Source organism: Haliotis rubra, unplaced genomic scaffold (genome assembly GCF_003918875.1).
Source record: "Haliotis rubra isolate DU_JTF1 unplaced genomic scaffold, ASM391887v1 Scf45, whole genome shotgun sequence".
Classification (NCBI taxonomy): Eukaryota; Metazoa; Mollusca; class Gastropoda; order Lepetellida; family Haliotidae; genus Haliotis; species Haliotis rubra.
In genome coordinates this window covers 3,364,529-3,381,560 of record NW_025767135.1, presented here as the reverse complement: position 1 = coordinate 3,381,560, position 17,032 = coordinate 3,364,529, and the positions used below count along the sequence as shown (strand labels likewise).

Below are 17,032 nucleotides of genomic sequence, written 5' to 3'. Positions count from 1 at the left end.
CAATGATAATTCTTTTCAGTCAAAAGTAGTGAGTTACCCAAACTGTATTTTCCATGAGAAAGGCCTTTCGTCAGTTTGGATTTTTTGTGTACATTTGCAATAAACAGACAGTTACACATGTCACAATACAAAATATATCGATTGGACAACTACAACACTAAATGGCAATACTTCTTCACTGACAATGTACACTTATATATTCTGCACTATAGTCTAACTTTGGTACACCGTGGAAGTGGTTGTCTTGATACGCGCAAATCAGCAAAGGGAAACATTGTTCACCTATTTGATAAATAAAATCATTGCATCAATTCCAGTTTTGAGACTACGATCACAGTTTCCAGCAAACACTAACACATTCAGTGAACCAGCATTAGACATTGTCAGTTCGGATGGCAATGAAATATCCTCCTTCAGCTCTCATGTCACCATCACCTGACCAGTTGTGTAATTCAGCATAGAAAGCATAGACACATTGTAGCACATTGTCTGTTAACACACAACAAGGCCGGATGATCATTTTAAAATGTAGACAGCATGCTCAAGTTGGCCATCTTCCCCTCGACTACGAACTTCTGACACCTCAGGACTGTCGAGGCCGTCGTATTTGTGCCAGCTGTTGTTAATCTGAAGGTAAGCCTTGAAGTGATCTCCAGTGCCTACTGTGTACGCAAACAGGTCATATCTGAGAAATAAAATATGCTGTAAGCTATACATTGAAACATTCATTCGGATATTCAAAAAGAGATTTTTGGGTTCAACTGACACTTCAAGATTGCCTCACTCTGATTGTAACAAGCTCTCGTTCTGAGAGCTGAAATATTTATAACTCTCTCACTTTGGCACTAAACAAGAATCGGCTAACGTGCTGGTTAATGAGGTGAAAACACTTATTATGACCAACCTTCAAATAAATATGTTAAGTTTGACATTCATATATTAGGAACAAGCTAAAATATATCCATATAAAAATCACCTGTTTGTTTGTACAACCACTGAATCAGGTAACGCACTTGGTACAAGTCCTCTTGACTGACTCAAGTAAGAGACGCTCATAATAAGGACCGGTGGACACTTCTGAACAAATTTTCGTTGTGTGCTTGTCCTCACTCATTTGCATTGTCCGTATGGTGTTCCTGTACCAAGAGATATATTTAGTTACAAATGAATGAATCCTTCAGTGAGAACATCATCATTAATATTCCAGAAAAGGGTATGTACATATGCTACTGTAATTACAAGGTTATAACAAACGACAACATATAGCAGGACACAACAGACACTCAGCTTATTGATAACGTGTCTGGTGTATAATCCAAAAAGTGTTTCTATTTACAAGAAAAGTAATTTTGTCAGCCAGGACCTACGTTACATACAGTAATAAAAGAAAGGGTGGGGAAAATACTCACCATAGAACACATTGAAGGGAACGTGTCTTCCCACTGCTTCAGGCTTTCATGAAGGCAACATGACCCAGAATTATCTTTATCTCTGGAAAAGATACATATAAATGTGAACTTGAAGATTTGAAACCTTGTTTTTTCTCTACCTAATCTACATCCTTTTCGTAAAGTAATACCCTCTTTTAAATAAAGTGAATATTTCATCTGTTTACAACCTGCCAGTACGTTTGGAGCAAGATGATGAAACCTCCGTTTCTTGCACCTCTCCAAAGTGGCAAACAAATTTCTCCACCTCACTTCGCCAGACGTTCCAAGTGTCGGTTGTGGGCAGAGGAAGATATTTCCTCAGCCATAATGCCCTGCCTTCTCTCCAGTTGCCTGACTGAAATAGGCTGCTAACATCCAAGAGAACTTGGCAAACTTCCAACTTGGCCCTGTTTTCTTCAAACCACTTCCTTATGTGGTTTTGTTGTAAGACGTAATACATGATCATAAGGAGATTGTCCACGGGACAGGTGTTGGAAAGATGTAAACTGAACTTTTCCTCCCCAGTGTAAACCTTTCTCTCTTCCTCTTGTATCTCCTTTCTTTTGCCTTTTTCCTCCCCATTTCTCCTCCGACACTATGAATGAGGTTGATTCCTTTGATTCTTTCTTGTTCTTGTTGTTGCTCTCTAAGGGGTCTACCGTCTGTTTCTGGATATGTTGGCGATGACTTAACTCTCTTAGACGTCCTTTAAGATTTGCCCTTACTTCAATGATGAAATTGCTTGGAGTCAGGCGTGTTTTGCACCCAAGAAAGTCCTTCTTGACCATCTTCATCCAGTTCTCCGCTGGACTGTTTGTGTCATGTCCTTCTCCATCAAGCAATAATCCTGTCCATAATGGCAATATCTTCATGTACGTGTTTAACAGGTACATCACTGTGTCGGGGCTGTAGTAGGGATTTTTCCCAGAGGTACCATTTTGGGTTTCTGATTTTACCTCCTCAGAGATACGGCGGAAGTGGATTGCAAAAGCAGAAGTACTTGGTTGTGTACTTTCCGCTTTTTCTTCTGTTTATCGTCGCTGCTGTCCTCAAATACATCCACTCCTGTAGCAGGGCCTTCATTAGCTACAACCTTGTCCAAATACTTGATACTCCTGTCTACATGTGGGTGGGGGGAGTCAAGATTCTTCGATAATAACAAGGTACACAGACTCTTGAAACATGCATGAATATGTTCCAGGTTTTCTGCATCCACCATACGGGCAATCACATACAAGATATACTTTCTGCAGTCTTTCATCTTTACAAGCTGGCGCAAGCGTCCTGAAATCTTGTGCAGAAGATGGGCTGAACAGATATGCACCTTTGTATTGATGCCCCAGTCACAGGTCATATGTATTGAGCCCCATGCCCATTGGAGATAAGAATTTATGTCATCATGATTGAATGCGAGCAGAATAGCATGGATAAATGCCCAACTGAAGTCAATCTCAATTCGTTGAGGGATCCTCGTACTCGGATAACGCTGATGCAAGTCTCTGTTGAGTTTCATAAAGAAGGCACTGATATCAACAGTGTTGTGACTGTTGGAGATGAATTCAGCAACTGGAACTGGAGGATCACCTTTTTCCTGCCCTTTGAGAATTAGTGGGTAGTACAAAACCTTCTTTGGTTGCGATGGTATATTTGAAATAACTTTACCTGTTGCATCAAAATACAAAGTCGCAGTTCCTGTCCGAATGTGTTCAGCCAGTAAGGAAATCTGTTGACTATTGTATAGGCTCACGGTAAATGGGAACATTGACAGGTACTGAATGAACCCTTTTAGTACACCCTCTGTATCATCTTCCTTTGTACACCTTCTTGAGAAGTGCCACTTCTGCAATAACATCTTTATGAAGTCTCATACTAAGGCTCGATTCTGATGAAATCTTTTGCATCACTTCCTTTGTTCCATAGCCAGTGGAATTTCCGGCTTTATAAGCTGCGCTGTCCACATTCCCTAATTTCTCATAGTAAACATTTGAAGGTCCGCTCTGCTTAATGGCGTCTGCAATGTGTTTCCTCTCAGGTCCTTTGATAGGCCTACCTTTGACCACACCATCTTCATGACTGATCTGTGTAAAGGGTTTGATAGCCTTCACCTTTACCTTCACTGGCTTGCCCTCCTTTGGTTCCTTTCTTATATTCACTATGTATCTTATACATCCTTCGAATTTGCAGCAAGCCTTTGCAGTGAAGAATGGACAATTCTTCTTTCTTGAGTTTAGTTTTCTAACATGGTTACATCGAAATATCAAAGGACAAGCAGGGTTTGTTTTACTGATGGCTTTTGCTAACATGGATGTCCAGTTTCCAGTTAAGCTTCGGTCCCCTCTTCTGTTGGTTTTAATGTCAATTGTTTTCCACTTTTTGTACTTGATGTGAAAGGAGAATTTCTCTGGCCGAAAGGACGGGTTGTCATCACACACTCTCTCCTCTTCTTTTTCCAGTTTTCTGTTGCCACCACACAACCTATCTTCAACGTCCTCTGCTTCTTCAATGTCCTCTGCTTTTACTGTACTGTTGTCATCATTAATAATATCCTCTGCAGTATTGTTGCCCTCAACTTATCTGTCACACACCTCATTATCCATGTTTTAAGTTCAGGTTTGCAGTCACCAATATCTTTTTTAACAGAATATTTTCATCATCAATAAGTTCTTCCTCTGCAATGGCATGTCTACTGGTAAATGAAGCAAAATTGTCTCCTGTTTCTGGTCTACAATTGGTTGACAATTAATACAATCTTTGTTTTAAACGCGGTAAATGTATCTTTCAACGATGCAGAGATAAGTCAAGCGATAATACAATGATGGTACCAAGGTTTGACAGTTGTTTATATATGGGTGATGATGGGCACGACCAGATACCTTTTTCTATGGGAACGGATGTAGGGGTTTGGTTGAAAACAGCGATACTTTGACAGATCCTACGAGCGAAGATACACTCATCATACACTTACATAGTCCTGTGTTTTCTATTTTTCGTAAAATAAGACAATTCGTAATGAAGACTACTCCTGCAAAGGCTTCCCAGCAATTAATGATGACTGAAAGCAGCTGATGATTGTTCATTCAATATATTTTCATATTCCTTTGTCATAAACTGAACACCTCATCTGGTGCGGGTTAGTTTTTCATATTGAATACCGGTAACTAGAAAATGTGGTCAGAAAAAGGAAGGTGGAATGTATATTATTTTTTTATTTGTACGGGAAGAAATGTATTTTACCTCTATGTACTAAATAGGACACTCAATATGCATGAACTTCGTGAGAGGAGTAAACATTTGGTAAGTGACAATGCTGATGCTTTAAAATAGTGTGCGTGTGTAAGTCTTTGTGTGTGCGTGCAAGCACATTCAGAATTTTCAGGCATTCATATTTTTAAGGCAAATAATGACTGAGAGGAGCGGTTGATACTAACCATTACAGAGTGGCTCCTTGACAGCGATAATTTACACAGATAAACTGAAGGCCCACTTCCTCGTGGTTAAACTGATAATATCAGCGAGCTACAGATGCTGGAATTTTAAACCTTGGTCAGCTGTGGGAATAAGGAGAGATTAGCGAAGTTCATATCATAAAACAGATCGTTTATTAATACAACACAATCCGTTAACTCTGCTTCTACCGTGTTTAATATGAACTCAAAGGGTAGTTACTATCTGGCTAAATCGAAAATTACACTATCATACAGCGTCAGTTGGAGGCAGGCGTGCATTGTATACCCAGTATGTAATGGAGGAAATACGGTATCCATTTCTGAGTAACTAAATACATGGTTGACACCCTGATCTCCTATACTGAGACATTGAAAAGAGTCATTTGAATGATATACTGTAGTTAGTAACATACAGCATTTGCAAATCGGGAAAAAGGAACGAATAACGAAACACGAACCCGCTGCATATACGGTAGACTGCATTTGCCTTACATTTGATAGAATGGATGGGCATACCTTGAATAACAAACCCAATGCTGGTTAGTTTTTCGTTATTCAGAGGTTCTGAATAATAAACACCTCATGCACATTTGGTACACCTGTAAATGGATCCCACAATCTTTATTACAAGAGTTTCATTGTATATGACAGCACTACTATAGATATTCCGTGTAGAGCGTTTGAATAACGAACCCGCTGCTAGCACGTTATTCGTTATTCGAAAGACGAATAACGAAACACGAACCCTCTGCAAATACGGTATGACATATTTGTTATCTCATATTTGATAGAATGGATGGGCATACATTGAATAATGAACCCAGTGCTGGTTAGTTTTTCGTTATTCAGAGGTTCTGTATAATTAAACACCTCATGCACATTTGGTACACCTGTGAATGGATCCCACAATCTTTTATGTCATGAGTTTATGTGTATATGACAGCCCTATTATAGATATTCCGTGTAGAGCGCTTGAATAACGAACCCGCTGCTAGCACGTTATTCGTTATTCGAAAGACGAATAACGAAACACGAACCCGCTGCTAACTTCAGGCTGCTACCTCCCCTGACCTCATCAAACAATCTAAACGTTTAGGATATGACATTACAAGTTATGTTTAAGTAATCCCTGGAAATATTTGTTCCAGGTGAAAGGTGTAGACGCACGATAGTGACTAGCGTGTATGTCAAAATGCATTACTACAGGGAAACCTGTAAAGCTGATGAAACCAGTGATAGAGTATGGCTTTAAGCCGGTTATATTCCAGCTATATAACGGCGGGGGACACCAGAAATGGGGTTTACACATCGTACCCACGTTGGGAATCGGACCCGGGTCTTCGGCGGGACGAGGGAACGATTTAACCACTAGGCTACCCAACCGCCCCGCAGTGAACAGTGACGTGAGGAATGAAATATACTGTAGGACTAGGATGACACACACAAACTGACGGGTGGTCACACACGCGCTTCGCACTGAAACACTCTGTCCAGCAACAACTGCAAGAACAGGTTTAGTAAGCAAATAGAAGCCCAAAATAACCCATTGAATAATAAGATGAAATATCTACTGTACGCTAACCAATGCAGAATCAAAATTATGCACTAAGGTTTTCAGAATTTGTCTGAGTGAGTGAGTGAGTGAGTTATGAATCTTATGATACTTTTTGGATGACAACTTCTTTATCATATTATGGATCGATGTTAAGGAATAGATTCTTATACCTTTGTCAAGCAAGAGAGACAACGATATTATTCTTCATCAACCTTTAAAATGCCAATCAAACAGATCAGTGTGTGAAGTGCCTCAGGACTATCATATTTACCCTTCCACTAGTCGACGTTTTCACATACTCCGAAATGGATGCCCATATAATTCTGCTTTCCATATTTGCGTAATGCATATTTTGCTTCATATACGTTCGACTTACCGGGTATTGGAATAAAGGGCTTTTTGGCTTTGTTTAATTGGGTATCCACGTACGTTAAAACGCACACAGAGATACTGTGCGTTCCCATGTTGAATATTTCTCTATATTTTCATCAATATTCATCAAGGGAGATATTTGCTTTCTTCACGTCCCAAACGAATGGGAGAGGTTTTGCTCAGAATTTTTTTATAAATATTGCTGGTTTGTCGGTAAGACGAAATGTTAAACAGTGTGTGTGTGTGTGTGTGTGTGTGTGTGTGTGTGTGTGTGTGTGTGTGTGTGTGTCTGTGTGTGTGTCTGTCTGTCTGTCTGTGTGACTATTGCGTATGTATGTTTTGGACAATGTAATGGAAGGGATGATATTGTATGTAAGACAAGATAAATTTTTCTTGTGTGGTTCATATTCATGCAAGTTGCATGCAGAAATTCTAATGCAAGCATGATGTTATTTTATCTTTTAAAACCACACGGTCCTCTGTTCTTCATACTGTGTCACGTTGGCCCTTTAGGCGCATATGTCATATCGTCTTCTTCCGGCCCATAGTATAGATGCCTCTTTGCTTCGGGACAGGCTTGTGCACGATTCGGTAAACACGAACATTAAACTTGTGTTTACAAATGTGAGTAACGAGAGTTATTCAGTCATGAATGATTTCCATAGGGCGGCATGAAATACAAATACGTTGTGGTGCATAAGTTTTGTACAAGTAACAGAGTCGTGCAGTTTCTGAAGGTGGAGTACATTTACTTAATGGTGTCACAAGACAAACTCAACTAATCCGCAACGATGTTTTGTTCAGTCGTGATAACGAACTTCCTTGTTGAGACAAGTACATTTTCTGTAAGAGTTTTAATAGTGCAGCTACTGCTATCGTATCCTATCTTAATATTATCTGAGACTTTTGTACTTATTTTAATCAGTGTTCAGTTATGGTATTTCTGTGATAGTAATGTAGAAATACGTGTGATACATTCCTGAGATAGGTACAACAGTACAGAAAAGTGTAGATCCTTGATAATGTATTCATTCATGTAAAATTCTAAATGGCCAACGCTAGAAGATAAGCAGCCTCAACTGCTCCCTGAAACAGATTCCTCTGGGTGTAAAGATCCAGTGGATGGAATTATATAAACTCAAGTACAAAAGAAACGCTACCAACTTTTCAAAATTACCCTGTGAAGAAACCACAAACACTAGAAACATGCAATAAAGTTTATTGAGACGACTGACATAAAAAGGTTTTTGATGATTGTCAACAATTATAAATAACGATATGGTACCAATGTTACAGAGGATTCTTTTAACGACACTTCAGCAATTTCATTTTCATTTTTTTACACATAAACTTCTGGTAAAGAAAAGTCTATAGCAATGACTATGGTGAACTCTAGTAGCGAGTATGGCCTCCTCGCGCCTCAAGACATGCATAGACCCTTCTACGCATTGATGACGTCAGTCGTCTGACGTCAGCAGGTGGAATGTTCCGCCATTCTTCTTGGAGGGTGTCAGCGAGTTCTTGACGGTTTGTTGGGGATGTTGACGGCGCCGAACACGACGATCAAGAGCGTCCCACAAGTGCTCGATTGGTGACATGTCAGGGGAGCATGCTGGCCACGGAAGAACATTAACGTTGTTTGCTTGAAGGAAGTTCTGTGTAATTCTTGCCACATGGGGTCTTGCATTGTCATGCTGAAGCAGGATGCCCTGTTGGCGATTGCGCATAAATGACAGTACTGTGGGGCGAAGAATGTCATCGATACCGTCTGGCCGTCAGGTTGCCATTGACGATGACCAGTGGCGTCTTTTGTTCTCCACAAATGCCTCCCCACACCATCACACTTCCCATTCCATAGGGAACGACCTCCTGAACGCAACAGGCGGCCTGTCGTTCTCCAGTACGACGATAAACCCGTGCCCTGCCATCGTTTCGGTACAAGAGAAATCTGCTCTCGTCGCTAAAGAGCACTCGCTGCCATTGACGTCGCTGCCATCGTCGTACTCGCCGTACCCACTCCAGTCGTCTCTGTCGATGTGCCTGGGTCAGCCGCTGTCCCCGGAACGGTCTGTAAGCCCTGATGCCAAAAAGCTCTAAGCCGCCTGGTCACTGTGTGTCGACTGACACGACGACCTAACGCCAACGCCGCCGATGACGTCACCGTCAGGAAACGGTTGCGCAAGTGCAATGTGCGCAGGTACCGGTCCTCGCGTGGTGTTGTAACCCTGGGTCGGCCAGTTCTGGGTCTATCAGTAGTCTGGCCAGTCTGTCGATATCGTTGGACGAGTCTGGACACTGTTACGCGGTGACAGCCGAGGGTTTGAGCGACGTGGTCGTGAGTGGCGCCCATCTCCAACATTCCCAATGCTCTTTCTCGCTGCTGCGCTGTCAATCTCGGCATTCTTCTGGTGTCGTTTTGAGACAATGATGCTGTGCTTGCCTTCTGCATCGAATTTATACCCCAGTCGAACGAAAATTGTATTTTAATGACTAAAAACGTGCATTTCATGTTTTTGTTTGGAAGTGTACAAAGCAAGGATTCTGTTCCAATATTTGTTTGTAAACACCTAAGATGTGTTCGGGTGATATAGTTCCTGTACCTGGAAACTAAAATTTTTTTTTAGTAATTCATATTTTATAATTTTTTTGTTTGTAGCGTTTCTTTTTTACTTAAGTTTATATTAAAATCAATAAATTTGAACGTAAAAACTTGTCATTGAAGGACAGTAAATACACTACAGCATCACAGAATTAAATTTAAAACTAGTACGCTATCAAAAAATTAAATCATTATAGACAACAGTACAAAACAAAAACGGGTTATGGATCACCAACAACTGAAGGTAGATCACCATACTAGGGTCCATGGGGTGAATGAGTGGTAAAATTTTCATCGGCAGTATTTCAGCCATATTGTGACTATATCAAGTTATATATTTATAATAACTATAGGTAAATTATAAAAGCCTGTCAGCGAAGTACTGTAAAACAACTAGTTTATCACAGATGTAAATTTAAAAACTAGTAATCAAACTTCAAACATTTTAACTATACAAGACGATACAATATAAAAACAGGTAGATCACCATACTAGGGTCCATGGGGACTTACAGTACATTTGCTACCTGCATGGACCCTAGTTCTAGGTGTAAAGGTCCACTGGATGGAACTATATGAATGGATAGCTGAATATCGGGTGTTTCCGATAAGAAATAAGAGATGCCTGAGACATTGTCCACTTGTTATTTTGCAACAACCACGGTTGTGTAAGTTTGCTATGCTTAATGTGATAGTTGTATCACATTCCAGATCACAAAACTGATCATAATTTGTGATGTGAATGTTCGTTGCAGAGAAATATATTACAAAATGCTTTTCAAAAGTCGATTTGCTATAATTGATATTAATATTGTATTACAGTAAGAGTCCATTCCTGATCGCAAAATACTGTGTCATAATTTGTGATGTGCGTGTATGCTGCACAGAAATACCCTCACAATGCTTTTCAAAAGGCGGTCATGTACTTAACATAATGCAAGCTGTCGAAAAGCAAAAGAACATATGCCCTTACTTGATATTGTGGCTATTAATAACTGATGATATTATCACGAATCGCTACCAAGTCATCCATGAAGACGCTTCCTGTATGGAGACATCCCGGATACATGACGTATTGTGAATCTCTCGTATTGGCTGATCTCTGTCGGGGTACTGTATATAACAGACCGCTGTGCGCAGATCATCATACAACCCAGACACAGAGAGAACCTGACCGTCCTGCAGCCGCCATGCATCACCTACTACCTGCAACATTAGCTGTGCTCTGTTGTTTCTCTCTCGTCACAGGTAGGCATACAATGTGGAAGCACCGTTGTACCTCGTCGCACTTTAAAGCTCATATACGTATAGACTTGTTTTGACAAAAGCCGTATTTTGTGGGCAGATCTTTTTCTGCCACAATATACCTAATGTTCTGTTGCTCAAATTATCATTTCTCAAAGCAGCAACGACTTTTAATCAATCCCAGAAACGAGAAGTATAGCTTTGATTGATGTATTGGTCCCAATCATTTGCATCCTTGTCGAGTTAATTTGTAAACAAGTAAATTGGTCGTCACCCTTGTATGTTTGATGTGGCCTATTTGTAATATGTACCCAGAATATTGAGGTACCATCATCACGATTGGTGCTTTTTCTTCTCCAAGGCTATGACCTATTTGTCGACCTGACGTCAGGGACGACCCTCCATACCAGCAGTTCCCTGTCCTGGGCGACATCCCTGTATGGGTCAGGCACGTGCGGGAAGAAGGGCGTTCTCAAGTTGAGCTTTGGTGCTCCCGGGTCTGCCAACAGGAAGAACAAAGTTCTGATTGACATGTGGTTCAACAACCCATCAGGCTGGGTGTTCAACATCGGCGACTCACCCACCAATAATGGATACGGTAGGTCAACTATTGTTGTATCTGTGCCGATCAATAAATGATAAGTGAAGATTATGATTGATAATTATGTTCTGTTACTTACCACTAAGATGTCAATGCATTTATGACAATCTTCCGGTTGTCGATTATATCAAGCGAGAGATGATTAACTTACATTGTTGACGGAACTACTCATGTGGCGAGGTACCAGCTGCACTGTGTGGAACCACAGTAGTTAAAAAGCGAAACATAACATTAACGTTTTCAATGCCACATATTGCTGGAGTAGTATGAGTTATAATAACATACAAAACGAGTTTCGGAGAGTTTCGGAGAGTGATTATTGCCAAGGGGTAAGGAAGAATAACACACGACGGAAGACTTAACACAGAGATTGAAGGTACTGATAACGGCGAAAACTGAACGGAAAGCACAACAGCGTTGTTTGATTTGATTGTTTATTTAGAATAGAAATGAATAGTTCAATGTAAATAAGGATGGACAATTTTGCACACAATGTATCCAAACTGCAATCCTTGCTTTATTACCCAGCCAATCAATAAATGATAAGTAAAGATTATGATTGATAATTATGTTCTGTTACTTACCACTAAGATGTCAATGCATTTATGACAATCTTCCGGTTGTCGATTATATCAAGCGAGAGATGATTAACTTACATTGTTGACGAAACTACTCATGTGGTGAGGTACAAGCTGCACTGGGTGGAACCACATCAGTTAAATAAAAGAATCATAGCATTAACGTTTTCAATGACCACATATTGCTTGAGTAGTATGAATCATAATAACATAGGAAAAGACTTTCGGAGAGTGTGTATTGCCTTAGGTTAAGGAAGATCAACACACGATGGAAGGCCTAACACAGAGATTGAAGGTACTGATAACGGCGAAAACTGAACAGCGTTGTTTGATTTGATTGTTTATTCAGAACAGAAATGAGTAAATCAATGTAAAATAAGGTTTGAAAGTTTTCACACAGCATATCCAAACTGCTGTCCTTGCTTTATTACCCAGCAGTTTAGGATCTCAGTCCTAACTAAGTTCGCCATCAGCAAAGCACATTTCTTGAAAGATTGAAGTGAAATGACTTTTTGTTATATACAGCCCATTTTTATGTTGAACCCAACCTGTGATCGCAGGTCAAGAAATCATGACCTGAGCACTTAATTCTATTTTAGTTCATAACGCACGAGATAGAACGGTAGCTGGTACGACTATATTATGAATATATATGTCCTAAATGTTAAGGTCTTTTATCATCACAGGTGGGGATGGTGCCACCACATCACGGGATGCCGAAATACAAGGAACCAGTTCTACATTTCGTATCTATGGTAACGACCAGAACAGTCCCGCAGGTGGGATTCTCTTGACCCGTCCGAACATCATCACCAACCGTCTCAGCGTGATCATCGCCGACGGCCTCGTCATTTGGAATAACTGGGGATCAGAGTTCAACTATTACCTCAACACGAACCTACTGTATGCCTTGAATGGACAGTCGGATTCCGAGGGCGGCTCCCCCCAACTACGACATCTACTTCGGCATCAACCGCAGCATCGGTTCCGGTTGGCGTACCGGCAGTGGTCTTTGTCATGCCTTTGTTACGTGGCTCAGTTAAACAACCTTGACAGCCTGAGATCCACAAGAGTGTGACTGAAGGTTTAAGACAGTTTGGTATAGTTCCATGTTCACTGTTCACTTTTCTGACTGATTATAAACAGCAGGACACTTTATATTTTACGTTTTGTTTTGTTAAGATATTTTAAAGACATATATTGAAATAAACATTTCAACATTATAATCGTGATTCGTATATTTTGTGTAAATGAAAGGAAGCCAGTAATGTGACGGTTGTCAAAGCAGGCAACCCACGTGTTCGGGTTGAGTCGAAAGTGATCCTCCCCCCATATACCCATTCATAAGCAATATTCTTTGAGGTGGACAAAGTGGACATACACCTACATTTGGACCATCACTGTTTACATAGAATCCCCGACCACGTCATACCAAAAGACGTTAACATATGGTACTTGTTGGTCCCTGCCTGGCGCTCGGCATTAACAGGTACAACAAGGACTGGTCGGCTTGGAGTCAGTATAATGTATCTGAGTGAGGTATTTATGCTTCACTGCGGCATGGTATCTCAGTGGGCTAGCACTTTAAAACCAGCTTCAGTCTGGGCTAGTACAAGCAGCCGCACATACACATACACACGCATGCACGTCGTCATATGAGCGAAATATTCTCAAGCACGACGTTAAACCCACTTTCACCTCATCTCACCTGTTTATATAGAACGTCAAAGCCGGGGAATATTCAGTGTCTGCCGAAACAGTGACTGAGTTTAGTTTTACGCCGCACTCAGCAATATTCCAGCTGTGTGTCGGCAGTTTGTAAATAATCGAGCCTTGACCAGGCAATCCAGTGATCGACAGCATGAGCATCAATCTACACAATTAGGATACGATGACATGTGTCAATCAAGTCAGTGAGGCTGATCACCAGCTCTCGTTAGTCGACAAGCATGGGTTGCTGAAGACCAATTCACAGGTCGTCTGCCGAAACAAATCCCAATGGGATTAAAATTACATGTGGTTAAAATTTGATGAATGGATCAAGGAAAATTCCCAATGACAGTAGACATACATGTAGAAGTTAATGTGAATTGTGGTTTAATTACTAGTATATGATTCCGATTACGTGCTAGTATATTGTAAGTATGTGCTTTTGAATCACTATCAAATAGTATTTGCCAATAGGCGAGAATATCTCACCCTCTTGGTAAATATGAAACAACACAGCCAGAGAATTCAGTCCTGATTCTGTAAAAAGATACAACAGCAGCTTGTACTGCTATGTGACCCACGTGCTAGCTTCGTTTACTATCACAGGTTTTTGAGAATATCGGACTCTTGCAGCTGCGGCAAAAACAATACAAATATACTTAGTCTATTTCTTTCCAAAACGTCATCTTTGCGTGATTGTAAACAGCTTCAGCGCCAAAACGCGGCAATTTTTACATTTTCCCTTCTTCACGAAGCGTTTGAAGAAATATTCGTCATAACGTCACCAAAGAAACATGCAAAGCAAAATGTATGTGCGAGTAAGCGAAAAGCAAGCGGTATCGACGATCATAATAAAACGGCAAATATTATGTTTAACTTTGTCCTTCGTTTTTGCCTCATCATTCCATGACTGAGTGCCGCCAATCGAAATATCGCCATAGGCCGCCTTGAAGCTGGTGAGTCGCAGTCTGCATTTGCCCGACATTTCAACATTCATAAGAGCGCAGTATCTCGCCTTTGAGATCATTTCCTGCAGAGCAATTCCGCCCAAGATCAACGAAGAAGAGGACGTCCAAGAGTTACCTCCCAAGACCAGGACCGCTGCTCATTTGCGTCATCGTCTTGCCACAGCCGTGGAGACTGCACGACGCATCCCTGGTTTGAGAAGAATTTCCGACCAAGCTGACAGGAATCGATTGCGTGAAGTGGGGATTCGACCAAGAAGGCCAGTTGTCACCCCTGTTTTGAGAGACTTCCATGGGCGCAATAGCTTGTGTTGGTGTCGTAGACTCCGGAACTGGAACCTTAGAAACTGGAAACGAATCTGGTTCAGTGATGAATCACGAATTCTTCTTCTTCGGGAAGTTGGAATTTTTTACAGTCGGAGAAATGAACGTTTTGCCCGTGATTGCATTCGACAGGTCGACAGATTCGGTGGAGGCACTGTCATGGTGCGGGGTTGGATATCCAGCACATAAAGATCTGATTTAGTGGTGGATCAGGGGAATCCGACAGTAAATCGTACATCAACGAAGTCCTTGCACGTCACATACTTCAGATTATGAACCGTCAGAGGGAGTTGGTCCAGCATGACGACGCTACTTCACATACATCACGCGTCACGGTCCGCTACCTTGCCATTTCTAACGTCATTGTCTTGCCATGGCCTACCCAATCAAGATCTAAACCCGATAGAACACTTATGTGATGAATTCGATCTACGTGTACGTCAACGTCAACACACGCCTCAAACTTCCACAGCTGGCCATCCCGCTGCCTTAAGAGTGGGGAAGAATTCTACAAGACCGACTTCGTCGACTTATACAGTCTGTGCCGAGACGGTGTCGAGCAGTAAATTGCTGCCAATGGTGGCCATTCAAAGCACCGACTTTGACACCACCTTGTGGACCCAAGTAAACAAACACAACAATAAAGGCTTGGCGAACTCGCTGTCTATAGACATGTGAAGTTTCAACTTTTTACCATTGAAATTACATGAAATAACTGCTCTTAAACCATGGCTCCTTTGTTTCAGACCGGGGTTTAACTGACTGCCAAACCAGTTCAACCCCAGGTCGGAACTACTTTCCAAACAACAAACAAGTAATTTGCGATAAAGTTTTATTCGGGATAATTTACATTTTCGCGAGAGTTTTTTTCACTTGAAGTGGATATTGAGGGAGATATTAACATGAGGTGAACGCTGCCGTCAGACGGAGCAGTCACTGTGCACTATGGAGTTAACATGTCGGTTGTAACAGTTCACCGAAATTTTGCCGGTACACCCTGCACAACCAGGCTCAAGTATTCTCAAGGTACTCACAGGTACTGGCTATATCTTCATCACTACTTGAATTCATCATAACGTACATATCCAGTCCTATTTGTGAAGATGGAGGCGATGTCACTGTCAAATACGTGTGCGTCCATACTGTACATGTGCTCTGACCAAAGTTGCGATACGCATGCGCGTGCCTTGAGGTATTCAGAAACAAATAATCACTCATGTCAAATGGCCCAAGCGAAACCAATAGCAGCCCGAAACAAGAATAATTAATCGTTAAGAATGTGTCATGCAACACATGCTAGCCAGCGTCTGAAGTCAGTGGCTTCGATGGGTAAGCCTGTTCACAACCATGAACGCAAAACATACCTACACACAAAATGCAGATAGGTATTTCAACTTAAATTTACAGAATAATGAATGAAGTTAATACCATCTAAAGATGGCCATGGTTTAAATAGGTTAGACCACTCGGGGCCCCGTGTTTAACCGTTGAAATGCTGAGATAAATCCCTCGGCGCTACGCGCCTAGGGGTTTAAGTCAGCATTTCAACGGTTAAACACGGGGCCCTCGTGGTCTAACCTATACTTAAACTAACGCAAGAAATTCTTCTAAAAATGGCTTATGCGTTTCTTTTTTGTAGAGTGTATATGTAATCATTTGTTCTATAAATATGATATAAAAGCATGTGAATTCTATTTGAATTCATGTGGATTAATCTTCACCAAAATCGAACACATTCGCTGAAATATTTAACACTAAGATGATGACCACCGCCACCAAGTTCAACATTAGATTCCTTATTACTGAAATATCTCTTGTAAAATGAACAACCGACTATTTTTATACTTTCTCTGAATATAAATCCCCATTTTCACTTCCATAATACGGAAACTAAATACAAAACAATCACCTCAAATGATGAGAAAGGTCAAGCTTAGTCAACTAAGAAATGGGAAAACATGCATTTTCATTTGGGTTTCACATATATCTCTTGAAAAATGAACAACTTACTATTTCTATATTTTCTCTGAATGTAAATCACCATTTAATATGTCAATAACATGGAAACTAAATGAAGAAACAATCACCTTAAATGAAGTTCGGATAGAGCTTAGTCAACTTAAAACTGGGAAAACATGCATTTTCGCTTATTATTGTGGTTCTAATCATACACACAAAGGCGGACGTATCTCGAAATTATGATAACCA

General features: G+C 40.8%; 1 protein-coding gene and 1 long non-coding RNA gene across 2 annotated transcripts; one reads left to right on the top strand and one right to left on the bottom strand.

Moving 5' to 3' along the window:
• LOC124289872 lies at positions 1-1,930 on the bottom strand. The gene is made up of 4 exons (XR_006901776.1): positions 1,619-1,930; positions 1,410-1,491; positions 977-1,136; positions 1-685 (listed from the first exon to the last, which is right to left on the bottom strand). It is a non-coding gene; the product is annotated as an uncharacterized LOC124289872 (long non-coding RNA).
• An 8,537-nt stretch (positions 1,931-10,467) lies between these two features.
• Positions 10,468-12,903, top strand: LOC124289808. The gene is made up of 3 exons (XM_046726474.1): positions 10,468-10,649; positions 11,008-11,244; positions 12,512-12,903. The coding sequence occupies exons 1-3, from the start codon at positions 10,469-10,471 to the stop codon at positions 12,901-12,903; spliced, it is 810 nt and encodes a 269-aa protein (XP_046582430.1). The 5' UTR covers position 10,468.
• The last annotated feature ends 4,129 nt before the right edge of the window (positions 12,904-17,032 follow it).